We start from the raw sequence: 27,123 nt of genomic DNA, 5'->3' as shown, positions 1-27,123 counted from the left end.
ATATCAAATATTGGGGTAATTTTTACCAATATGGTATCCCCACGTTTATGACGTCATCTATGTCTATCCCTTACGGGCGCACGCGTATAGCTGGTCTATGTAATGCTAGGTCTATGTTGCATATACTATGTCTATGGTCTAATGCAGTATGGCCTATGGTCTTAGCCTGTCCAGAAGGACGAATAAAAAAAATGTCTATGGTCTAATCTGTCTTGTAAAAATGATGTCAAGCGATCCAAAGCGATCGAACAAGATTGAAAATGAAAAAGTAATTTTTCATTTTACTGACTGAGTAACTTTATATTATTGTAAAAAAGTTGGATTCATTGTGTGATTTATTGTAATATCCAGTTATAAATTACTGATTTTGTCTAGACATTCCTTAAAGCTTTTAGAAGTAACGTTAAGACAAACTAAGTAAGATGGTACGTATCCGTGACATTTTTTTTTGAGAATTTTACACATTCCTAACAATTTTGTTTTTATTTTTGCTACATGCGCTTACCAAATAACATTGCAAACATTCCTTGTATGTGTCCCATTAGAAAATAGTTGTGTCTATGAATTTATTAATGTTTTCAGATGCAATTTATGCTCCTATTTAGTCGGCAAGGCAAGTTACGCCTACAGAAATGGTACGTGGCCCACCCTGATAAACTGAAGAAGAAAATTACCCGTGAGCTTATCACCACAGTGCTGGCGCGGAAGCCGAAAATGTGCTCCTTTCTCGAGTGGAAAGATGTCAAAGTAGTATATAAGAGGTCAGTGGATGCTTTATGTACCTAGTGTTAGAGAAAGATCAGGTTTTATTGAAAAACGCTTTTTTAAAATTAGTCACTATTACTTATGATAACAAAATAATGCAAATGATCGTATATGATTTATAATTATTACATATTTCCTGTGACTTATTTTACAAGTGTTTTTCAATAAAAAGACTTGTCAAGATCGCTTACATTCTTTTTAATGCTAAAAAAAACACCTGTACAGTCACCTGCAATAATATGTTACACAAGTTACACAACCAAGGCTTCAAAAATATCTGACATGATCTTATTTGTAGAGCCATAAGTCTCTGGCAAGCTCGGCCGAATTTCACCTTCCCATACAAACGGAGTGTTCTCATTTTAAAACAATGTTTCGATTGTAATGAAACTTTGCACATACAATGACATGAGGTATATCTAGGTCTGATATTAGTTTATATTTTGGCTGGGTTCTGATGAGCATTTTATGAACAATAAATCGTTATCCTCAGATATGCGTCCCTGTACTTCTGCTGCGCCATGGAACAGGAGGACAATGAGCTGCTGACTCTGGAGCTCATCCACCGCTATGTCGAGCTTCTTGATAAATACTTTGGCAGTGTAAGCATTTTTAGAGTTCCGTACCCAAAGGGTAAAAACGGGACCCTATTACTAAGACTCCGCTGTCCTTCTGTCTGTCACCAGGCTGTAAATCATGAACCATGATAGTTAGACAGTTGAAATTTTCTCTGATGATGTATTTCGGTTGCCGCTATAACAACAAATACTAAAAAGTACGGAACCCTCAGTGCGTGAGTCCAACTCGCACTTGGACGGTTTTTTACACCCATTAACTTCATCCACATCCATTATTTTTGGGAATGGACTTTCAATCGGGGATCGGATACTGGTATTTTTTGGATGGGAACGAAACCGGTATTTTTTCGTTCTTTGTTAATTATTTCATTTCTAATCAGGCAATCCAATAATACGAAGTCCTAAAAACACAACTGAGCCCTACATTTGGAGTATAAAATAATTCGAAATATATAAAATTTTCGAAGTTTTTGCAAAAAAGTGGTTCTGATCCCTGCTTTCAATAGTTTGTTTAGCTGTGAAAAGGATGAATTATTTGTATTACAAATTATTTGTAATATCAGAGTTCTATTGGGAAGTCCATAAATTGCTAGGGCATAAAAAACCTATTAAAAAAGAAAATACAGGAATTTATTTTATTTAAAATGTCAAGCAAACTTTTGCATGCTTATACTTGTGAATACATTCCAACTGTTTGGACTCTGATTTAAATTTCCACTTTACTTAATGTAATAGGAAATCTTTAACAGTTTAGACGCGAAATATAGACTACCCGTCCCTCTCTAATTAATACAGTTAGAAAAAGACAGGTAGTGTATCTCGCGGGCGAGATACTGTCGCGCCACCCCTGTGCTAGTTCTACAGTAGGATACAAAATATTAATCACTCGCTTCAGGTATGCGAGCTGGACATAATCTTCAACTTCGAGAAAGCCTACTTCATCCTTGATGAGTTGGTGCTCGGTGGGGAGCTGCAGGAGACCAGCAAGAAGAACGTGCTGAAGGCCATCGCTGCACAGGATCTTCTGCAGGAGGTTAGTAGCCAGGACAATGAGCTTGTGTGAACGGATCCATAACAAATGACAGTATTTGTGCCATTTTCAACCTAAAGGGTACTTATTGTCGGTTGTCAATAAGGCGCTATTTCCATATAGCTTCAATTCGAAATCAACCTTATCGACAAGCGACAATGTGGTACCTTTTGGTTGAAAACGTCACATTTTAATAACAAAACTTAAGTGAGACACGGACATATTAAATATATTAAACTGGGTCACTCACGTATTTTATGTCGGAAAACTCGGAAATCACTCGACAATCCCGACATAATATTGTCTTCGGTTACCGCGATAGTTACTCATGAAATAAAACTATGAAAACGGATTATATTGCGTATATTGAATTTATAATACATCCCGACGTTTCGAACCCTTTACAGCGTTCGTCACCCGTTGACCACGAACGCTGTAAAGGGTTCGAAATGTCTGGATGTATTATAAATTCAATACGCGATATAATCCGTTTTCATAGTTTTAATCTCGACATGTTTCGAGCGATTAACATGCGTGAGTGACCCGTTTTAATATATATGATGTAAATGATAGTATGTTGGAATAATACTTCTGTTTTGAGTATCTCAAGTGTCTTTGACATGAGCGCCAGACTATAGGCTAGGGAGGCAAGTGGATATTGCCAAAAGCCTAGTGGAGGGGAGGAGGGCCATATATCTTAGGTAATATTTGGTATGCTCCCCTCTGGCAACTCCCTTGGTCTTTGATTATGTTTATGTTTCAAAGCACTGGATATTTTTCAAATTATAAATCATGATTTATCATATACTAGAGTGATTTCAAAGCGATTGAAATAGTGTGTTTTGGGCTTTATTTTTAAATTATATCATAATGGTGATATCTTAGTGAATACATGGGAGCCACAACAAGTCAAAACTTCTTGAATCGGAATGTGTAATTTCTGTGCCTACTATCATTTATTTATTATTGTTATGACAACGAAATTACTTCACTGCTCATATTGAATGGTAATAACAGTATTTTTTCTTGGTATTCTCTACAACATTTTCATTTGTAAATTAATAAAAGCGCCCATTTTAATAAAATAATTTCCAGCAGAGCTAATGAAAATGAAAATGAAAAATTAAAATGAAAAATGAATTAGTACTTAAAATACTATATAATCAGATTGTAAAAGTATTTGATATTGAAGAAGCATATCAGAAAAAATACCGACATTATTAACCACAATGCTCTATTAATTTTGCTCATTTTTATTGCAATATTTAATTAAGGTTGATATTTAATTATTGAGATATATTTATGTGACAAATTAAGTCATTTATTACACATCAATAGTGTTAAGTTTTTAGGTTTTGTGACTAAAAAATCTCAAGCAGGCTACACTGTATCTTGCTGTAAGTCCAAAAGGGATACATGTTAGAGTGAAATCTAGCTCTAACATGTCCTATCCTGTTACAGTGTTTTACTTTTAGACTAGGTTCGGATTTTTGTAATATTAGTATGGTTTATACACTAGTCGTAAATGACATTCCTATTAAACTATCATAGTTAATTCACAAGAGTTGTATGACATTTCGTAGCAAGCATCTTAAGTCCCGTTTTTCAAATTACAGGTTCAAAATTACACTTTAAAGTAAAATAAGACTATCAACATTCAAGACATATCATGTTGTATCTGTTTAAAAGGATACAAGTAATATGTCTTATGGGAAAATGTATGGCAAAGAATCCCTCCACCGATTTTTAGAATCAAAAAGCCGTTTTATCGTGACATTCCTATAAAACACATTTAAAACTCTAGTGCAAGGCCTGGACTGTCTTTAATGTATTAAATATTAAACAATGAACATTTTATAAATAAATTAAAATAAAGCCCTGCTGTCTTTAAGTCGTAATAACATAGGTATCGTTAAATTTAACTGTCAAACAACTCTTTAAATAGTCACAATTTACAATCTAGTCCGTCTTGCTGAATAACGAATAGGTTTAATGTTAAATGATTAAATTAGAATATAAAATGGACCAGTAATAGGACAGTGGCCTCAGTAGTGCCTTTCGTAGTTGTTAACCGTCACTTATATTTAGGTAGGAGCACTGCCTTTTCTTAGTTATACAACACAAGTCCTTGTTCTAAACACTGAAGGACCCCCAAACTCTTACTTTAATTGACAGAGAGAAATAGAGATATTCCAATTTTGACTCAATTATTGCACACATATCAAATTAAAATTACTACTAATACTTCTACATATCGAATATTTAAAATATAAAATTACAGTATTCAAACTCTGATCTAATGACTAATGACTATATGAGTCGCAAACTCGGGTAAATCCATCTGTCAGATTATGCTATTTTGGTTTTAAATAAACGGTAATAGGGTAGATATTTGCTAAGTGGGTCGAATGGATTTACCCGAGTTTTAAGTTAAGTGACACATATATTGCCCAGTAATAATATAATAAACCCACAAAGCGAGTCGTCTGAAAACCCTACACAATTTTATATAAGTACCAACACTATAAGTTGATTTAAACTATACACGATTGTTTATTTTTTGGCCTGACGTTTCGAACTTGACTTTATGTTCGTGATCACAAGCTGAGTCCCTGTCTGTAAGTGCACACGATTAAGTCCCGTTTAAGTTTTAAAACTACAAACACTATAATATAACAAAATCTTAGTAAAACCTCATTGAAGCTACTTTCAACTTTTTAGACGATTCGCTTAAATATCGCCCCTACAACTATGGCAACATAATATTAATTACTATAATGCTTATATAGTGCCTATACATTAAAAGTATTTAAATCGAACTTAAACTTAAATATCTCAATATACAAAAATAAATAGAGAAATACTAATGTGCTAATTAATCTAATTATACAATTTTATTAAACTTTGAATAATTACTAGACTTATAATTATTCAATATGCAGGACATTTATACGTCTTTCTTCTTTCTATACGTGTGAAAACTGTCTATATTTGTTTTAATGCTATAAAATCTTTTGTAGCCGCGCAAGTCACTCACGCCCGAAATCTAATCCGTTCGGTATTAGTAACAAAGTTACTTGGTGCTTAGGAATAACTTTTAAATTTATTCTTAAACACCAAGTGACTTATAAATTATTTCATTACCAAAAAAATAATTTTCGATAGTCTTTATTGTAACGAAATTAAGTCGAGGCATGCCAATTAGAGATTTTTAGAGTAGATTTTATATTGCGAAAACTACACACATAACAGTGTATTTACCATTTAGTATTCTCACTTTGGAAGTTCAAAACTAACGGCTATATTAAATGGTTTGGTTACTTATTCGTTTACATAAAAATCGCAATATAATTGAAAATATCACAATTCGTGTCGAAATTTGTCTTGCGTTTCATGGCGGAGTGACTTGGTTGCTCTTTGTCGGACGGCCTCAAAATTAACTCAATTTTGTGAATCAATATTATTTTTTTTCAAAACGAAGCATAACATTATAATGCATTATTAACACGTTGTTTTACAAGTCCGGCAAAGAGGCAAACGCGGCATTATCCACCACACATAACGTATGTTACGTCAGATAACTAGTTCTATCGTAGTTCTAAAGTATGGACGTTAGGCACGAATAATATCGTACGGTCACACTTCGTGATTGTTAAATCATTTAGGGTCCTAGCTAAATTGGTTGTTCAATACTTACGCTATGAAATGTCCAGTTTAGCTAGAACCTTAAATTGTTCAACAATCACGGAGCGTGACTGTACATTGACCCGCCTATTCCTATATCTATCGCAACTGCATAGTTATATGGCTATCCCGCTCGCAGTGTCATTGACTGCACAGCAATAAAATCACGCGCGTGCGATATATAGGTTAATGTACGAAGTTTTAATAACAAAACTTCCGTGAGGCACTGACATATTCAATATATTAAACCAGGTCACTCACATATTAAATATATTAATAACGGATCACTCACGTATTTTTTGAGTGAAACATGTCGAGCGTTTTTCGACTTAAAATACGTGAGCGACCCGTTATTAATATATTTAATATGTCTGTGTCTCAGGTCACTCACGGTTATAAAGTTGATTGCTATAAACGTGAGTGACCCTGTTTAATATATTTAATATACGAAATTGTTCATGCTTTGCGTCCTTACTTTACAATATACTGAGGTTTGTAAAGTAACATACGGATATTACGTGGTGGTACCCTGCACTCAATCCTGTTTGGTGTACGTACGCATGCCAGGACCTGAACGATGGACTGTTGCACTGACCCGCAGGACACAAACCCCTCAGTCTGTATTCTGTAGACCGGTATGCTTCGCTTATTTCCTGTTATTTTCAATCTTCTTCGCATAGCTTCATTCCTGATATTTTCAATCTTCTGACAGTTGAGATTATTTGAGATCGTCGACTGTCTCGACTTGTGTGCTATACTTATCAATTTTCTAGAGATTTTTACGTAGAGCCTCATTGAGATACCATTCATATCATTCTTTGGAAAGATGACATGTTTGTCATCTATTCATTCCGATTGCTTTAAGAGTCCGTAGATTATCTGAAAAAAAAAACGCGCACAGTGTACATCTAAAAGTAGCTATTCTAAAATAGCAAAAATAAGTTGAGTAAAATCAACACAATATCGTATCGTACGGACTTTTAAAGAAAATGCAATCTCAATTGTGCCATCATGTCTCATTACTCATTATTAGTCATTAGTGACAAGAACTTTTGACTCTCGGAAGATTTTTTTTTGCATGCATACATATTAATCAGCTCTATAAGATGTAGATAGATAATTGTTTGGTATTTATTATGTTTATTTCCTTTTTATTATTTGTACATTTACATTGAGAGGCATCATACACATACAAATGTATTAGCGATACATATATTCATAAACATTATACATAACTAAGTAAATGAATGTGGAATTTAGATCTTATTTATAGTGTAATAAATATTTATTTGTGAGTCCCAGGATACATGGAAAATGTGAACTAGAGTCTTATGATCTAAAATAGAATCTTATACCTAAGTACATAAGATATTAAATACCAGTCTCATCTAATCTCATTTGTGATCTCACGTAAGACACATTTTTTTTAATTACATGCAACTTTTTAGAGAAATCTAATGATACTAATTAGTACTTTGTGCCATTTGCTCACATTAAAGTTTTTTTTTGTCCAAAATGTTAAAATTTATACAATACGGGGAATCTTAAAGTGATTTACGTGTTCCCTGTTGTGTTCTGGGCCTGTATATATTTAATAAATGTAACGAACAGTATATGTCAGTATGCTTTATATTTATGTGTAGTTTTGTTTAACTGATCGGTAGGTATTATTAATGTATTCCAGTACACTGTTCTACTGGGATAAAAATGATAACATATATGACCAATACTGAATTTATTTCAAATAGATTCATTTGTTGGTTTTGGTAGAAAAATGGTATAATTTTTAAAAGTTTAAAAAACTGAACTATTTCAGTCGGCGTGTAAGATACATGTTTAAATATACTTACTGTTTTATATTTACATTATTTTTTTTAAAGCATCTCAGTCATTTGTAATTTGAGTGTGATTTATCATTGCTGCTTGTTCGTCTGTCTGTATCACTCGGTAAAACAGTGTCTTATATTCTCGCTGTTCATGCATTTGCTGTAATGAGATGTCGAAATACATTTATTTCAACTTAAAACTCTGTTTTCTTGCATGCACCTTACCTCTGCCGTGGCATGAGTTGGTTAGGAATAGGAAAATAAGCCAGCCCTAACTTTAGTTACCATTACTCACCATCTCCAGCAAGCATCCTGACAAGATTTTATTTGACCTTCGCCATGTTGCGGATTTTCAGTGGTACATACTTTTGACGACCGGTCTGGCCTGTGAAGCCGATGGTCCTGGGTTCGAATCCCGGTAAGGGCATTTATTTGTGTGATAAACACAGATATTTGTTCCTGAGTCATGGATGTTTTCTATGTATTTGTATTATAGGTATTATATATATATATCGTTGTCTGAGTACCCACAACACAAGCCTTCTTGAGCTTACCGTGGGACTTAGCCAATTTGTGTAAGAATGTCCCTATAATATTTATACTAAATTAATTAACTGGAAATGAGACTATTAACAGACGCTGAAAGTCATCAAATGTCACGCTTTGTTAACAAAAAGGTAGGTTTTACAAATATAAACTATTTTTACCACAAAAATGCCAAAAAAAGTGTCAAAGATGAAACTAAAAATATTTTGAACAAAATAAAACATTTACGTCAATAAAATGATGAAGGCATATTAAATATATTAATAACGGGTCACTCACGTGTTTAATATATTTAATATGTCTGTGTCTCACGGAAGTTTTGTTATTAAAATGATGAAGGATTGCGTAATAGCATTCTAATAATTGAAATTACTCGTTGTAAATGACGGGTACTGGGTATACAAATAAATATGTATATACATGACGCACGCACATATTTGCCGTATGTAAACTTCTTGTGACGACACTATCTCAGGACCAAATAGCATCTTGTCAGGCTATGTAAATAAAGACACTGAATGAGGAGAATTCTTCGTTTTCTTTCTATAAGAGGAACAGTATCTCTTAATATTGTCTCATGAATGCAACTGAATGTTGTGTCTTAGGGATATCAGACTAGCTGACTTGTAATATTTGCTGCATTTTTGCACTTTATAAACCAAACTCATGCTACGGGCTTTCCTGTCCTAAGGGGCCTGCCGCGAATATCGAAATTCGAGGATCATCTAATTAAATGGGTGGCTAAAAATAAGTGCATTCTCGTTTCCAGGGAGGTTTTGTGATTATACAAGCTGAGAAAATTACCCTCACATAGAAAATGGACCAGCCAAAATGTATGAAACATCCAAAAAAAATTTCGCGATTTCCGGGTCTGTCCCATAGTAAAAGTTGCTCAGTATAATCCCAAAACCTCCCTGGCGACGGGAATGCACTTATTTTTTAGCCACCGTGTATATGATTTTCCATTTTCGCAGTAGACCCCCCAACCTGGTGGTGGTTAACAAGCGATCTGAACAATCAGCTGCTTAAATTAAAAGATCATTAGATGTCCTTAGATGTTTAACACATTACCTAATACGCAGATCTTTAATCACAGCGGCATCTTTATACCATAAACATCTCTTTCGCACTTGTACAGTATGCACATATTAGACAGCGAAGTAATGTCAATACGGCGTAACGGCCCGGCCACGATATCGCGCGGCGGCGGCAGCGGCGGCCATAGGTGGGAACGAAAGGTCCGATCGCTGTGTCTCGCTCCAACCTATGGCTGCCGCTCACCGCTGGCATGGATTTCACACTGGACCTATTTACACATTAATTAGTGTTTATTGCGAGTTCATACATTTGCCACTAAATTCAAGTAGCAAGTAGCAAATGTACGAACTCGCAATAAACACTAATCAGTTTGTAGACAGGCCCAGTGTGAAGGCCAGCCACACTTAACCGTATCGTATGCCAGACTTAACCATAGTGACCTTTATATTTAGCAAAGAACTTGTAAAAAGTATAAGGGAATAATGTAGTGACATCTACTCTTCTTTTAATTTGCAGAAAATGTTATGTATTAAACAAGCATGTTCATTGGTGAATGTTATTAATATGATATACCTTTGTATTTAAAAGTATTGTATATTACGTATTTACTACGTACGTACGTATTCAGGTTTTAGAACATTTTATGTGTTTTCAAATTTTATTGATATTACTCGAATTAAATGATGGTGGTGGTATACCATAAGTTTACTGCGTTTAGTATTCAGTACTTTAATGCCATATTTTTTTATTTAGTATCCAGTACTTTAATGCCATATTTTTTTCTATAATTATTTTCATTTTTTATTCTTCTACAAAAATCGTTATATTAATGACAATAATGACCGACCGATACAACTACATACCTATGTACAATATGTTATCTTAAGAGTGAATCTTCGAAAAGGAATAGAAGGTCTCTGCACACAGTTATAAAATAAATAAAATAAAAAAAAATAAAAAAATAAAAATAAAAAGCCTTTTATTCTAAGCACTGAGTTTTCCTAGTTACATATACTCGTATTGTATAAAGAAAACATTTTTATTTGAAATTTGTTTTAGGTTTTTTATATATTCTTGTTTTGTGCGTTAGACCCCTTCTGGGTGAAGGCCTCCTCCATCGATTTCCACTTGTCTCTGTCTTGAGCCATTCGGATCCAGTTTTTTCCAGACGTTTTTTTGATGTCTTCGTCCCATCTTGTACATGGTTTGCCGCTACGTCGTTTGCCTAGAGGGCCACCCCATTTTGTGATCTCAGATGTCCATCTGTCATCTTCGAGTCGTGCCACATGACCTGCCCATCGAAATTTCAATTTTTTTGCATAGCACAAAGCATCTATAGTTTTTGTTACACTTCTTATTTTAGTGTGCCGAACTTTCTCAATTTTTTTAATTTTTAGGATGCTGCGTTCCATGGCTCTTTGGCATGTAGTGATTTTGTTTGAGACCTTTTTTGTAAATTTCCAAGTCTGGCAGCCATATGTTAGGCACGGAAGTATGCAGGAGTCCATTATTTTTCTTTTTAATTCAATTGACATATTGCTTTTTAATATTTCTTTGTAGCTCCAGAACTTATTCCAGCTTTGTCGTGATCTTCTTTCTATCTCGAGCTCGTTGTTGTTGCTTTCAAATCCGATTTGCTTGCCGAGATAGATATACTGTTCAACATACTGTACTGGTTCATTTTCCAAGGTGATATTTTTCTTTATGCTGTTTGTCATAATTTTGGTTTTTGATAGGTTGATCTCCAGGCCTACTTTTTTACTAGCTGCTTGGAGTGTTTCCATCATGTATTGTAAATTTGCACTTGTTTCAGCTAATAGGACCAGATCGTCTGCAAATCTTAGGTGTGTAAGGCATCTTCCTCTGACTTTTAAGCCATAATTTTTCCAGTCTAGTGGGCTTATAACTGATTCCAGTACAGAAATAAATAATTTTGGCGATAATGGATCCCCCTGCCTAACTCCTCTTTTTATGGGAAAGCTGCAGCCTGCTGTCTCTAGTTTGATTTTACTTGTGCTTTGTTTATATATGTGTTTTATTATTGCTATATATTCTCTTTCTACTCCTTGGCTTTTCAGTGCTTGCCAGATACTGGAATGTGAGATTGTATCAAATGCTTTTTGGTAATCAATGTAAGCTATGTATAAGGATCTTCGTTTTTCTTGGTACTTTTCGATAACAAGTTCGAGTGTGTGTATATGATCTATTGTAGAGAAGCCTTTTCGGAATCCCGCTTGCTCTACAGGTTGTGTTTCTTCTAGTTGTTTGCTTATTCTGCGGTCTATAATAGATGTGAAGATTTTGTATAAGGTTGATAAGAGGCTTATAGGCCTGTAGTTGCCCATGTCGTTAGGGTCTCCTTTTTTATATAATAATATAATCTCAGATTCTGACCACTGCGAGGGAGTTTCTGCTGTCTCTAGTATTAAGTTGAATAAAAATGCGAGTGGAGTAGCTAATATTTCAATTCCTAATTTTATATCTTCGTTTCTTATGTTGTCACAGCCGGGGCTTTTTTCAGATTTTAGTTTTTTTACAACTTGAATGATCTCATCCTCATCAATTTGTTGTATCTGATTTACTTGATTTAAGCATGATTCCGTTTCAACATTATTGTTTTCTGTGTCTTGAGTAGCACTGTATAGCTTTTTGTAGAAGTTGGTAGCAATAGTAATAATATCTGTGCGGTTTTGTGTTGTTTCACCTGACTGTTTTAAGCCTTCTATCCAGGTTTTATTTGTTTGCAGCTTTTTGTATGCCTTTTTTAAACCCTTGCCTTGATCAAGATAGGATTGGAATGTCTTCAATCTGTAGTTCTTATAATCCGATTTTATATATTTACTGGTGAGTTTATATAGAGCACTGAGTTCATTCTTTTCCGATCTAGATTTTCCTGAAATTTTTTGTAGTTGTTGTCTTCTCTGTATCAGTGCCAAAGTTCTTTCTGTTAAGATGTTATGTTTTGTAGTGGATTTTTTTGGCGATTTTGCTTGTTTTAGACTGTCCTTGATGATGTGTATTAATTTATTATAGTGGGTTTGAACAGATTCTTGACTTTGATTGTTTCCTTGTGTATGTAGATGTTGTTGGAGGTTTGTCTTGTAGGTTTCTATTTCATTGTCAGTATTTAGAGTGTTATTCTGAATATTTGTATATCTGGACCTGTTATTTTTGAGGTTTTTTAACATTATTGTGCCTCGAACCATTCTGTGGTCAGTTGAAAAATTTAAGTTGAGTGTTTCTATATTTGTAAATAATTTCGGTTGATTTGTCATTATATAATCAATTTCATTTTTATATTTGCCATTTGGGGAGCGCCATGTCCACCTGCAATTTGGTTTTTTGTTAAAGAAAGTGTTGATCACCGAGAGCTTGTTTTCAAAAGCAAAGTCTATTAGCAGTTGACCTCTTTCATTTCTTTCTCCGTATCCATATTTCTTGGTTATAATGTGTTCTTCTTGCAGTGGCTTTCCTATTTTAGCGTTAAAGTCTCCCATAACTATTAGATTCTTATAACTGGATTCTATTGCTCTGTCTACATCTTTGTAAAACTTGTTGATTTCATCTTCACTTGCTGATTCTGTGGGAGCATATGCTTGGATAATGCTTATTTTATGTCCTTGAATGTTGAGGTCTAGTAGAGATACTCTTTCTGTGATACCTCTAAAACTTTCCAAGTTTTTCTTCAAAGATTTGTTTATTAAAAAGCCGACTCCATACTTCCCTGGTGTGTTGCCGATGTAGCACAAAATATATTTTTCGTATTCTTCTATCTTATTTCCAAATCTTCTGACCTCTGACATACCAATGACATCATATTTTACTTTTTCTAATGACTCTTCGAGTTCTATTAAACGTTCATATGACAACAGCGTTCTAACATTATATGTTGCTAAGTAGAGCTTGTTTTCTTTTCCTTTCGCTGTGTTGTTTATGTTTGATGGAGGGTTTTGGTCGCCATCCCCACGATGACCAATCGGATTGGGGAGTAGAATATTTTCTGTTGTGGTGTATGCTTGTTGTTGTTTTTCTTGTATTGGTTTCCGTTTCAAGTTAGTTGTCGAGATAGGTGTTTTTTTCTGAGATTGAATAAGCTCGTTCGCGCATAAGCTGGAATGCGTCCACTTTTGGGATTTTTTTCGTGGAGGTGCTAGGTTGGTCTCTGGGGCTTGGAGTTTCTGAATATCTTTTTCTTTTTTCGTTCTCGCGAAAATTACTAGCTTTTTTCTTGCGTTTTTCCATTTCTTCTTTTGAGTAATCTTGTGTGATGTACGTACTTTCTTTCATTTTCTTTTTGTTCCTGAGTATTTGTATTTTCTTTTGTAAAGTTGTTGTTGACAGCAAGATGGGTCTTATTTTTTCATTGTCGGTCTTTTTGCCGAGGCGTTGTACTTTGTTTATATCGCTTTTTTCTAATGTCACCTCCAGCTTGCTTATAGTTTGTATAACCAGATCGTTTAGGTCTTCTGTGTTTTGATCTGTAGCTTCTGGAATCCCGTGCAAAATTAGGTTGTTTTTTCTGGCATTCAAATCCAAGATATTAATTTTCTTGTGTAAATCTTCCACTTCGGATTTAAGTTTTTCATTTTCCGCTATTATTGGCTTTATCTTCTCGTCCACTTTAAGTAGTACTGTTGAGGTTATCGATTCTGTTATTTGAAACGTTTGTTTTTGTAATTCAGCTTTCATTTTTTCTAGGAGCAATGACATCTGTTCTGACAGCTGAGTTTCTGTTGCCATAGTTAATGGGTGTTGCGGAAAACGGAACGTGAATTGGAACACAGTTATGACTTATTAATCTTATACTTAACCCAAGGCGATCTCTAGAAAATGTTCGTCCGCAGTTAAAATCTAAGAAAACGTTACAAATGCATTCGAAAATATCTAGAAAACGAATATTTTATGCGCATATTAGTAGCGTGGGTATTTTTGACTGCACCCATTTTTATTGTATGTGAGTTCGTGCCGTTCGTGGTGCGTTGGATTCGCCCTTGCTTTATTCAGCTTGTGTTAGGACGAGACGGTGGACGCGGCGCTGCGCGAGGTGGGGCTACTCTGAGGGCCTCCGGAAACTTCCAGATTCTTCCATCACCGTTGGATTGCCAAAGACTAAACTGTTTGCTGCGCGCCTTTCTTATTGGAGAGCGAATCGATCAATGGCGATGGCGTAAACATGCCAACTTAAGTTCGGGGTAAATTCATCGAATTCGGGCATGGAGCTATGCTCAGTATCCTGGTCAAATTAGGTCAAGTCCCTCTAAGGCCAATGCCCCGTGGCATTTACGAGTAGCTCACTTTGCCATAGGTATAGTTACGCCACTGCTAATACTAGAATCAAAGGATTATCAATTGCTTTATTTAGAGATTCTTAATTGATCATGTCTGTAACGATAGATATTATTTAATCTTTTTTGTTATTTAGAGCAAAAAGTGTCGTTCACGGGATTGTGCTTTATTAGCAACAAGTAATTTCTAAAGCAATTGATGACCCTTGCCTAACTAAAAGCTTTCTGCACATACTTGGCAAGATAATTGGGTTGTAATTTATATGTTTCTTTCTAAATTGTGTCTACAGAAAAACGGTTGTTATAATTATTATAATGTATCTTGCCATGTATGTAGAAATAATTTAATTAAAGCGTGCGGCGGCGGAAAGCCAACTATAATCGTCGAAAATAACCTTTTCGCCGCTACGACAATGAAAAAAATAGTGCCACAAATATGTAACACTTAAATAACCCATATCAAATGGTGGCGTGTGGGGCACGAAGTGTACTGACTTTATATCAAGTCAATGGCGGCGGAAAAGGTTAAATTGTTGAATTTTTATATATTTTTGTCTTTAAAGAATTTTCGATATTATTCTCCCAGTGATTGTATAAAAGCATTTTATAAGGTAATTAAAGCCATGTAATATGTATTTAAAATGCAACCACTTCATATATTTAAAAAATGTGGTTCAAATGAAAATATAAATGACTAATGTTATTCAGATGTGGTTTTCTCTGCTGAAAAGTCCGTGTCACTAGTGAGATCTATAATCTCACTTATGATTGGTTGATCTCATTTGTGACATGGGTAACCTTGGCTGTCAGATTGACCCATCATGATTAGTTAAAGTGAACTTTGAACGGTGAGACTGATGAAAAGAGTTGAAATCTACATGAATGACTAAATGACGTCGTCAAATATTTATTTTATTCCAAATTCGAGTATATTCCGAGTGTATTTGCATATCAATCAATTTATATCTAATTTGTTTACTCGGGTTCGTTACGATATAGTTATAGTTGCACTAGTAAACTTTAAATATGAAACAATAATTTTGATTGGTGTACAATCAATAAAATTCAGCTTTACCTAATTGAATTGGTTGATATCAAATATTACATAAGTAACTAAATTGATTGATTTATTAAAAGTAAAGTAATGGACCAATAGATTTTATTAATAATTTAAATTCTTGTTATTTTCATCATATGTAGTAACGACTTGTAGTCACTTACCAAACTTGAATTGTTTTTATCTTAATAGGGGGTATTACAACAATGTTCTGCCACAAGAATGCAGCACTAGCCCCTTTAGTAAACCATAGAGTACCTTATACATACTGTACCTTTAACAGGTTTTTGATAAGTTTTGAGAGATAATAAAATATGACATTGATGCATCAAGGTTTGTTTACAGAGGACCTACCGGGAAACCCGAATCCGAAATTTCGCTATCTGCATCTTTATCGCTCGAATATGCAAGAGTGACAGAGATGTTAGATAACGAAATTTCGATTTTCTTGTTTCGCGATAGACCCTCAGATTGTGGTAGAGGCGCCCCTTACGCAGTTTCGCGTAATATTCCCTATTAAATTATGTTATTTTACGTTTTGTGTTTATTTTATGTAGACTAGGTATGAAAGAGAATTATTTTTTGTTGACACTATAGGTATACTTTTTGTATAGGTACATGTTTTTTGCTCGTTGTGCCACAAAACAAGAGTTACGTAATAAAAGGTGTCTACATAAATTTTAGGAAGCTAGGTTAGTTTATTTCAAAAAACCAGTGCTGAATTTCATAACAATTATGTATATAAATGTGACTGTCCGAATCAATGTATAAAATCATTCATTAATAATAATACACCGTGTTTTTTTAAAGTCCGTTAATTTTAAGGGTGCATTCCTGAACCGGTATTCTCACTAACTCCATATAGGAGATAATCAATGATTTATTTTTATCTGATAAGGCCCCTACTAGCGTGTACACTTCCCTTAGGGCCTGTTTACCTACATATATGGCCTACAGTTTCAATATGTGTTTAAGTATCAAAAACAACGCTTTTCCGGGGCATTTCTATCATTTATGAATCATTCAAATAATTGTCACCCAAAACAAGGTATAGGAAATCATTTTGGACCATAGTTGAGAGGTTTTAGTTCTGTGGTTTTACGGTCACACACCCGTATTCCAATGGTAAACAAGGGTGTCTTACAATAATAATATTAACGCCGAGTTGCGAATAAATTTCTCAATTTCATGCTGCCAAGAATTCGCTATGAAGGTTCATTTTGTATAGGAATTGAGAAGGTTTAAAATTAAAATGTTAAGATTAGGTAGGCCAATATATTATGTCGTCGATTCAATTTTCAATCTAATTCATGTATTTTATGTATCGTATAAACGTATAACAATGTCATTTTTTCGCCAAAATTTTACAATACTTCCTTGGGCCACTTCACCTTCAACTGACAATTTTTGTACTGATGTGTGATTGCGAAATTTTGATTTGGAAAAATTTCAGAAACTTCTTATTTTGTATAGGAATCAAAAGTTTCCATTTCCACAATAAAAGTTTTACCTTGTTTCCTGTGAAATTTCCTATCCTCCTAAGGCCTAAGGTCCTACCTATAGTACCTCTTCAGTTCGATGAAATTTATATCCTAAACAATTGGATCAGTCGCTTTTGCTTTCTTTCGTTCAATTTTCCAACAATGCAAAATCAACTCTATGTCCTACACTATAGGTTCAAATTTCAGTGACAAATTTCGCATTTTCATTTGGTATGGGCCTTAGGAGGCTAAAGCATTTTGGAAACTTGCACATCAGGTGGCCTAGCCAAGATGACATACGTTTGCGTCGTAGCGAACGAAACGCTGTCTCTCTATCACTCTTTCATATTAGTGCTAGTTACATGAGACAGATGGCGTTTCGTTCGCTACGTTGCAAACGATTGTCATTTTGGTTAAGCCCTCTATACAGTGAGCTGCGAAATTGCATGGAGAAATTATGAATGAATTCATTGATAGTCGCCATGCACTTTTGCGGCTAATGGTACATACAATTGTATAATTTTACGTCCTTAATCTTAAGCATAGGTAATGTATCCATAAGATGAGTATCTAAATCCTAATGGTTTTCCATTTATTTTGATTTAGGTACACTCGAGACATCGATGAAAACGTTTGTTATTTTTGTATTATTATCCCTTCTAATAAATATTTTACCTATACTGGGATTTTTATTGCTAATATTAAAAATAATTACGAAAGGTAAGTTGTTATGATGTAAGTAACGAGTAAGAATTCACGGAGTTGTTGTAAAGTTTGCAATATACTTGCGAAATTTCGGAAACTTGTCACAATTTCCTAAGGGTAACAAATATTACCTCCTTTCAAAATGGAAACTTCCTTTATTTCTTGTAAAATTTTCCGATAACTATTGCACCTTTTTGGTAATTTTCCGTAACATGCACGTAAATCTGTAGATAGCTACTTTGCATTTAGAGTATTTTGCTACAATCGAGTGTCTTGATTGGTATCTAAATATTGTACCTATAGGTAATGCTTTACCAAATTTCAAATGAATTATCGGTTCGACGAAGGCAACTCTATTTTTATCTTGCACTTTCTTGTCAACTTTAAGATCCCTAATAGAGTTCCGTAGCCAATGGCTGTTAAGTGGCAAAAAAGGGAACCCTAAAAAATTCATCACGTCCATCTGTGTCTGTCTGTCAGCCCCCATTACGCATGACCCGAAACGCACCTGGTAGGAATTCAGTCACTTTTATAGTTTCAACGGACTTTTCAATAACTTAACTACCAGCGAACTAGGGTTGTCCCAAACTTTTGAAGTCTGTATATTGTGTACGCCGAAAAGCGATGGCTCGGTCTAACACGGCCACGAGCGACCCTGGCTCAGTGATGACCCTTGTTGCAGGAGGAGACCCCTCAGGGCTTCTTCGAGGACCACGGGCTGGGCTAGAACTGCGTGATCAGGACGGATGCTGCGTAGAACATCGCCGGGTTTTAGTCAATAATGGATTGGTTAGTTATTTATCTATGTGTGCATTTTAAAACATAAATACATAATCTGAAAGAAAACAACAAAAAATATATATTGTGAAGTGAAGATAGCTTCTCTGAGCTACCGAAGGTAAGGAAGGTACACGCTTAGGAGCGTGCGAATCTTTCTATTCCTTCGTTTTAGTTTACACGCCTTAGGGAGGCACATCTCTGCTAGTAAATAAAATACTATCAAACTATATTGCCAAACATAGATTTATTTACAAAATATTCTTGACATTTCTCGACTACAAATAGCCACCTTAGTTTTTTTTGTCTTGTCCTAAAACACAGATCATTCACTAATCTTAGTCTTTGTCATTGGCCTGGTTTTATCATCCAGTATGTTCTACGTGTGCCCATTAGCAATTCAGGTGACCCCTGTATCTGTAAAACTAAGCAAAACTTGATAACGATCAATGTTAATTTTCCATTAACGTTTTCGCCGCCATTGACTTGATATAAAGTCAGTACATTTCGTGCCCCACACGCCACGACTTGATATGTTATTTTGTTTACGTGCAATTTTGTGGTTTGGCGTTGATGACACTATTACTTCATTGACGTGGCGGCGAAAAGGTTAAAAATTCTAGATGTGATTCAGAGGTCACCTCAAATGCCTATTTTAGTTTTAGCTATATTTACTTGTAGGTTTGGCTTACACGTATTTAAGTTATGGCAGCTTGCATTTAAAGCACCTAGTTTAGTAACCAAGCAGCAATGTACTTAATTTTATTTTAAGATAGATATTTTAATTATGAAATGGCTATACGAGTATGTATTAAAATTCAAGGCTCCATTAGTTTTAACCTTTTGAACGCCGTCAAACCCAAGAACGTCATGCACACGCCAATATTTCTGGCATAAGCTAGCAAATATAAACTGTACTGGAAACGTTGAAGGTTACTTTCGGGTCATCCATTAATTACATCACACGTTTAGGTGGGAGGGGGTCAAGAAGATGTGACATGTTGTGACAAGGGGGAGGGGGGAGTCGCTAACTGTAACGTCGCATTAACTTATTTTATTCGCTGTACAGTTAAATAACAAGTTTTTGGAAATATAATCGTTTTTAATCGTTTAAATTTCTTTCCTAATCTGTTTTGGGTTATAAAATTACTAATATTTCTTTTGTCAAAAATATTTTGATAAATTAATAATAATACTTCATTTGATTTGCCGATTTCATTTAAGAAATGTGACGTCACACCAGGGGGGGGAGGGGTTTGCCAAATGTGATCAAGTGTGACAAGGAGGGGGAGGGGTCAAAAACCTCGAAATTCGTGTGACGTAATTAATGGATTAACCCTTTGACAACGTACGCCATAGCACTTATAAGCGTTCATGGCGCCACGGGCACGTCGTCTTGGCGTTCAAAGGGTACATTTGGAAGGATATTGAGTTGACTGTTAGAATTTGTTAATGTCGACTAAGTATATGTATTTATTAATGTTTTAAGTGTACGACATATATAATATTGAAATCTTTGCGTAATATTGTATTCAATATGACGATTGGTATATTTTGATGCTGATGTTTCTAGATCCAGTTTATTTATATGAAGAAATAGTATTCTTGTCTAACTTTCGGTTTTAATTGTTTAACTGGGGTTCGTGCCAAAACAAATATTATATTTTTTCATAACGTTACTCGAATTATGAATGCCCCAAAAACTGATATTTTGGTGTTTACTGACGGCTCTAAGCATTTAGAATGAGGCTGACTAAATTGTAGGTACTTTTCTGATAACACGCGATCTATAAGGAACTTCTGAAGGGTAAATAAGTTAATTTATCGTTACGATATCGTGATACTCCAAAAAACTATTTACATTCAGAGGTTTCTCATTGATCGGACGACATTCCATATCAAGTCTCATATCTCTTTAACCCGTGTAATCGAATCTTGGGCCTAAACCAATATAAGAACTGTATCCTAGATTCTAGTAACCAAGTATACTACAAAATAAAAAAAGTTTTTAAAATACAAATTGTTTTATTGTAAATACATTTCCAAATATTAAAGAGCAATTACAATTCAATATCATTATCAAAACGCTAGGCGGTGTATAATTATAGCAATTTTAAATACAATTATAATTATAAAATAGTGTTTTCCTTACAGCTAGAACAATGTAGATAAAGCCAGTATATCGACATTGTAGCATCTTAGATGTTAAAAATGTTTGTTAGTTAGACTTATTTTTAGAATGGTTTGCGGATTTGCCTTCAGGAGTCGCCTTAACTTTCTTGGCGGTGGTGGGGGCAGTTTGGTGGGTATCCGGGGGGGCTTGCGAAGTCTTGGGCTCTGCAGGGCTGGTTGGTTGCTCCTCTTTGGCTACCTCTTTTTGGTGCAGCAGGTTGGTGACTGAAGCTAGATGGAGCGCAGCTAGCAAAGCTTTAAGGTAGCGAGTCACATCGAAGTCTATACCTGTAAACAATAAAATGTTATTGCTTATTGTTACAATGATAACCTAGATATTTGAGAGAGACACCACGGAAAACAGACAGATATTAAATGAAATTTTCTTCAGAGATATTATGAAGGTTTTGTCCAGGGCTCGGAACCGGTTTTTTTTAAAAACCCTGAAATAGGCCAATATTTTGAATTATTTTATGCTCATTACGTAGGACTGAAACACTTATTTAGAAAACAATTTTTCATTATTAAAATGTCCCATTAAAAATGAAATTATAAACAAAAGAACGAAAAAGAACGTAATAATAACGGTATTTTTGTATGGAGCAAATACCGGTTTCCGACCCCTGGTTTTGTCACGATGTTTTCGTAGTATTATCAAATGATATTTTGAACCGTCCTGAGAAACCTTTTTTTTTAATGAGGGGTGGGAGGGAGGTTATGTATCTATACCAGGATCACCTTGGCGGGCCACGTGAAAGGGCCGCAGGTTAGAGGCAACGGGAGTGGTCATTGCTTCATACAAACGTACTCGACTGTTTCCTCCGTAGTGTTTGAAGCTAGAGCAATGATTTTTTCAACACAGATTATTATTATTAATGTCTGTGTCCGACTGTTTTGCTTTTTTTGTTATGAAGGCGCTAGAGCACTTCAAATATTCGCAAAAACGGCCTAATTTACTAGGCCGCTAAGAGAAGCATGGTATGGTATTCAAAAGTGACATCAATTAGCCTATAAATCCGCAGCAAATTTGGAGGAGGAAACAGTCGAGTACGAAACCTCGTTTTTGATATTTTTAAGCAGAATGTTTCGCCTAACCTAGCGTTGTCCTTATCGCACTAATTTTAGGAGCCGCTTCCGTTAGCGAGACGGATATATTCACCTAAAATATTTAAATCTTAGCTCCCGTATCCTTTTAAGTATGGCTGGTTTAAGGAGTGTAGGGTAGGGACGTACCCATAGACATAGTATATACAAGTAGTTATAGACGCGCCACCGAGCGACCGGGGGTAAAAGAAAGAATAATCATATGAAATTTGGGCAGCATAGGATTTTTTCTCTTTCACTCATAAATTTCGGTATATCGCCATCGCCTCCTACCTATGATGCCACCCGGTCGGTGATAAGGACAAAGCATGGCACTATTTTCTCTTTCCTCTTATAGGAATCGCAATAAGACTATCTTTCTCTATCAAAGAGTGTCCTTGGGCCGTACCAGATTGCCTGAGCTCGTTGACCTTGTAGGCGAGGTTGGCCCACACGCGGCGCGCCGCCACCGCGCTGAGCCGGCCCACCGTCTGAACCGTGTGCAACGCTGGGTCGTTGGTAGCAGCCACTATTTCAACTGAAACAAAAACATTGTTATTAATAAACGTTTCTTGAAACGATGTTGAATGTTTTGTCAGTATTTGATATTTGTATTTTATAAAAGAAACAAAATTTACCACATCTTTTTTAAGGTGGTTAGGATGTTTTAGTGCAAGCACTAAATTAACGATTTAACGAGCCTTGCCTTAAAAGCTCATACTTTTCAGCTCGTGGTAAGACTCGTAAGCTGTCAGTTAACAATACTATTTAGTTAGTTATTTATTTTATCTCAATAGAGCCTGGTGGATTCTCGGCCGACATTTACATTGATTATGTAAATATTTATAAGTTCTCTGTTATCAGGGCACTAACAACAACAAAAGTAGAGCTTATGGCTTTACGATAAGGTTTATTTTCAGTTAACAGTGTGCACGATGGTACTCTGGACGTCATGAAATTGCTGTGTTGTTATCATGCCGTTGCGATAACGGCATTCAGATTGTGAAAATATTGATTGAAACTGTTTCTTGCCTATTGTCAATGGTCCAGCAACTGCATAGCGTAGGCACAAGGCGGACACGCTATTCATCAAAAATCACTTGCGTTTCCATGTGTGAACGGCACGTCTGTACACGCGTCATAGTGTGAGTAAGTTGGTTAAACATAGTACTGAGCGGTCGGCAAACGGCCGTCAATCTGCTGTCGCGGGGCGAAGTCATTCGAGTCGTGGCGAGGCGATGCGTGGCCGTTCTGTATGATAATACTATTACTTATTCTGTGGCGTAGGTGGCGCCACTGTCTACGCTAATGAGCACCTTCTGGCCATAAGCTGTGTTGAGAAGAGCGTTGGCTTTTGCCCAGGACTCAGGACTTTGAGTGACTTTATAGAGTAGATCCTTGCGGTACTCACCAGATTCTTCCTGAGGTCCTACAGGGGGTAAGTAGTGGTCCAGCAACTGCATAGCGTAGGTAGCGCCACTGTCTACGCTAATGAGCGCCTTCTGGCCGTAAGCTGTGTTGAGAAGAGCGTTGGCTTTAGCCCAGGAGAGCTCTTTGAGTGATTTCACGCGTTGCTCGGCGGCGACGCGGCAGCCTACAACCTGCTGACAAAATAAACAAATTTTAGATATAAAAAAAGAATAAAATGGGTCTACATGTCTAAAGTTTTTAAATTAGACGTTATAATCGCAATTCTTCAATTCGAAAACTACTATTCACGATACGGTCAGATGGGGTAAGAGAAACAATTTATTTTGCTTGGAGTAAGAGAGAAGTCCTTCTACGTAAGTATTTTTAAATCAATGTTTATTTTCTATCTTACCCTAATGCTTCTATGACCTAACCTTAAGGCCGTTCCATCGGTTTGCCGCTGCCACTGTCACATTTCGCAAGACACTTCAAAATTCGATCAAAATTGACACTCGGCGCGCATGATCTTTACCGAACGGTAAAATTTATGCGCGCCGAGTGTCAATTTTGATCGAATTTTGTCGATTTTTATTTAAACTGAAATAAATGTCATATACGAAGGAAAAAATGACCAAAGCCTCCAGTGTCCAGAGCTGGAATCGAACCAGCGTACCCCGTTTACCGGACAGGTGCCTGAACCGCTCGGCTATCCGGTCACGGTGGCATGGGTCAAAATTTCGAAGTATATGACAATTCCCGAAGGCTTGTGGCGCCCCCTGGCCATCTCTAACGTAGAACAGTATGGTTCGACCTTCTAACTGAATCAACTCAGGTGATTACGGGCTAGCGAGCGGGCTTCGACCCATGCCACCGTGGCCGGATAGCCGAGCGGTTCAGGCACCTGTCCGGTAAACGGGGTACGCTGGTTTGATTCCAGCTCTGGACACTGGAGGCTTTGGTCATTTTTTCCTTCGTATATGACATTTATTTCAGTTTATAGTTTAAATAGTAGTGTGTCTACTTGAAAAAACCACAAATTAAAATATTTTCATAGAAAATAATTTAATTTGTTCTTAGAGATTTTTATTTATTTTAAAAACGTTACCGTACAATATCGAAATTCAAAAGCTATGAAATTACTGTTTAAGTTAAGATTGTTTTTTCTTCTTTTTTTTTGTTTATAGTAAGTATCACATAATAAATAACCGAGTAAAGTTTGATTAAAAGTCCGAGTTAGAGGTTACTTTGGGAATTAATTGTAACGAGCGAAGTGTCATAATTCGTGTATCGGAAGCTATGTTATTAAAGATAATATAGTCAAGAACTACATATATTTTTTCCACGTCTACGAATATCAACGCCTCTTAGAAAAACATGATCATAAAAGATTTTTACGCTTTCTGGGTCAGGGAACGGCCTTAATACTTAATAGTGATTTGTTAAGTGAGCCAACAGGGAGTCTGTATGTTTCATTTCACAATAATATTCAAAGTTAATCTGAAAAAGCTTTGGCTTTCCCACGAACTGTGATTTGGTTGAGTGCTAATATATATATTTTATTTATATATTATATATATATGTATATTTATTTAATATTTATTTAGTACTATATATTTATGTATGCTAGTACATATTTATTTTATTGCATAATGCTATTGATGTATTTTAGTTATTCGTAGACGTTAATATTGTAGTTTTCCTTTTTAAATATTATTGTACGTTCTGTAAGTTTGTCTATCTATCTAATTCGAATTTTCCACTCATTTACTCTAAGGTTAGCTGGAAGAAATCCCTTATAGGGATAAGCTCGCCTTTGTACCTAAATTTATATGAATTTCATGTTAACAATTTTTGTTTTGTACAATAAAGTGATTTACTACTAATACTATATTTCCAAAAATAAAATAGCATATAGCATAAGCCTTCCATACGAAAGAATATTGCTTTGTGGATTGTAAACAAAATACATATTAGGTAAAAACACTACCGACGTAAGCATTTCTCGAACAAAAGTGTGCCATGACATCATTTAGAAAGGTTTTATCGTCTGATGACGTCCACAGATAGTGTTTAGGCACTTATGAAAGTTATGAAGTAATCAAATGTATTTTCACATCACTAATTCGAAAAAGGGCTTTTTCTTCTCTGCTAGGAGGGATCAACTTGGCACTTTTCTGTTCTAGGACATGTTTATTTTTTGCATACTATTTTTTAGGTCAAATAATATTTGGGAACATAATAATTTCCTTATAATTATATGTGATGTGAAAAACAGCATGTGTCACATGGTAGCAAAATCTCCGCCTTGGGCGTCACCACTTGAATCCCTCACTACGCTTAGGATTCTATTTTAGAATCCCTCGCTACACTCAGGATTCAATTATAGAATCCTTCGCTTCGTTCAGGATTCAATGTACGCCCTCGCTGTAAATATGTCATAATCGACTCGACTGTTCTACCTACTGCAATTTAACGGTAATAACAGTAACCGACCGGATGTGCCTACTATGGAATAATAATTTATTATTCCCCATTTATCAAGGTAATCAAGGGCCGGGTGCATATTTATACCTACGCCCCAACTGGCTACGCCCTCACTTAAAACATAGTACTCACGATCTTGCAAGATCGAAATGCAGCTATCTGGTAGAGTGAGATGGTACCTAGGTAGTATGCAAGCTCCTGTTTGTAGGTTTGCAAGGACCGTGCAGAGTAACTCGGAATAAATCATTTTGAGCTTTATTGCCTCACCATAAGGTCGACAATTGAGTTCTTCTGCTTATTTTCGTTTGAACTTTGGAATTTACAATTTTTGTACCGGTTTATACATCAAGTACATCCTTTATTACTCGTGGTGTGATGAGGTCATTACAAAAGGCAAAGTTCAGTGTTGCGTAGTAAAACGCAGCTTCCTATAGGTAAATAACAAATAACCTTCGACTAAGGTATGTTAATCAAAGAGAATATATAGGATAGAGGGGTACTGTCATAGTAAATTTTGTAGTCACAGTAAATTTACTGTCATCTATCGACACACAATTAAAACTAAAAATATCAAATATATATACATATATGGATAAATGATTTTTTTATTTGTATTTATTATTTTTATATGATTTTAATCCGTGTTCTTTCACTGATGTGTTAAAATTGTTAAATAACAAACGAAACCGTCAACGCTATCTAGCCGAGAATAGGCCAAAGGTTGGTATTGGTGGTAGCGCCATCTGAGCGAGAATCAAATTTTCTTGATTTCCGAGGCACTTTTTTTACTTAGACTGTATTCATTTTATACGGAGTTACATAGGTCTTTGTGTTAATTATAGACAATACAAAGTTTGCATTGTCTATAATTAACATAACATTAACATAATGTATTACTTACTTGCTTCTATTTACTACAGAATAGATATTTCATTTGTGTGCCATCTTAATTATGATTGAACGAGATATTCTACTTAAAATAACATTTATTTTAAGATTAGTTTTATTTATTTCTAGATTAATTTTTAAAGTTGTATAAGTAAGTTACTTATACCTACGTTATTTCGTTGGTAGCTTAGTTGTATTATTCAGTTCAATTGTAGATTGGTAAGGTGGTGTTTCAGAAATATTGTATTTTTCACGCATGTAACGCACAATGGTTATTGAATACTGATTTTTCTCCTTCGTAGGTATGTCTATAA

At 35.3% G+C, this 27,123-nt stretch overlaps 2 protein-coding genes across 5 annotated transcripts in view; one reads left to right on the top strand and one right to left on the bottom strand.

The window, feature by feature from the left end:
- The first annotated feature begins 244 nt into the window (after positions 1-244).
- On the top strand, positions 245-20,559 carry LOC134755380 (AP-1 complex subunit sigma-2). 2 transcript variants are annotated; one of them, XM_063691931.1, is made up of 5 exons: positions 245-425; positions 583-761; positions 1,259-1,367; positions 2,239-2,376; positions 18,678-20,559. In XM_063691931.1, the coding sequence occupies exons 1-5, from the start codon at positions 423-425 to the stop codon at positions 18,720-18,722; spliced, it is 474 nt and encodes a 157-aa protein (XP_063548001.1). In that variant the 5' UTR covers positions 245-422; the 3' UTR covers positions 18,723-20,559. The 2 variants fall into 2 exon arrangements, with proteins under 2 accessions (XP_063548001.1, XP_063548002.1); XM_063691932.1 differs by lacking the exon at positions 18,678-20,559 and adding an exon at positions 14,482-17,970.
- A 218-nt stretch (positions 20,560-20,777) lies between these two features.
- LOC134755369 (lipid storage droplets surface-binding protein 2) overlaps positions 20,778-27,123 on the bottom strand; it is a 122,828-nt gene continuing 116,482 nt past the window's right edge. For all 3 annotated transcript variants that reach the window (XM_063691915.1, XM_063691913.1, XM_063691914.1), the window contains exons 4-6: positions 23,439-23,628; positions 22,437-22,565; positions 20,778-21,232 (exon numbers count right to left, since the gene is read on the bottom strand). In XM_063691915.1, the coding sequence (XP_063547985.1) occupies positions 20,991-21,232; positions 22,437-22,565; positions 23,439-23,628 (561 nt within the window). In that variant the 3' untranslated portion in view covers positions 20,778-20,990. The remainder of the gene's footprint in view (positions 21,233-22,436; positions 22,566-23,438; positions 23,629-27,123) is intronic.

This window comes from Cydia strobilella, chromosome 2 (genome assembly GCF_947568885.1).
Source record: "Cydia strobilella chromosome 2, ilCydStro3.1, whole genome shotgun sequence".
NCBI lineage: Eukaryota > Metazoa > Arthropoda > Insecta > Lepidoptera > Tortricidae > Cydia > Cydia strobilella.
Note: the sequence above shows the minus strand (reverse complement) of the source record. Positions and strands in the feature narration are given on the sequence as shown.

Coding starts and splice junctions, on each gene's coding strand:
- LOC134755380 (XM_063691931.1), top strand. Junction 1,368..2,238: donor TTGATAAATACTTTGGCAGT/GTAAGCATTTTT, acceptor CACTCGCTTCAG/GTATGCGAGCTGGACATAAT. Junction 2,377..18,677: donor CACAGGATCTTCTGCAGGAG/GTTAGTAGCCAG, acceptor CCCTTGTTGCAG/GAGGAGACCCCTCAGGGCTT.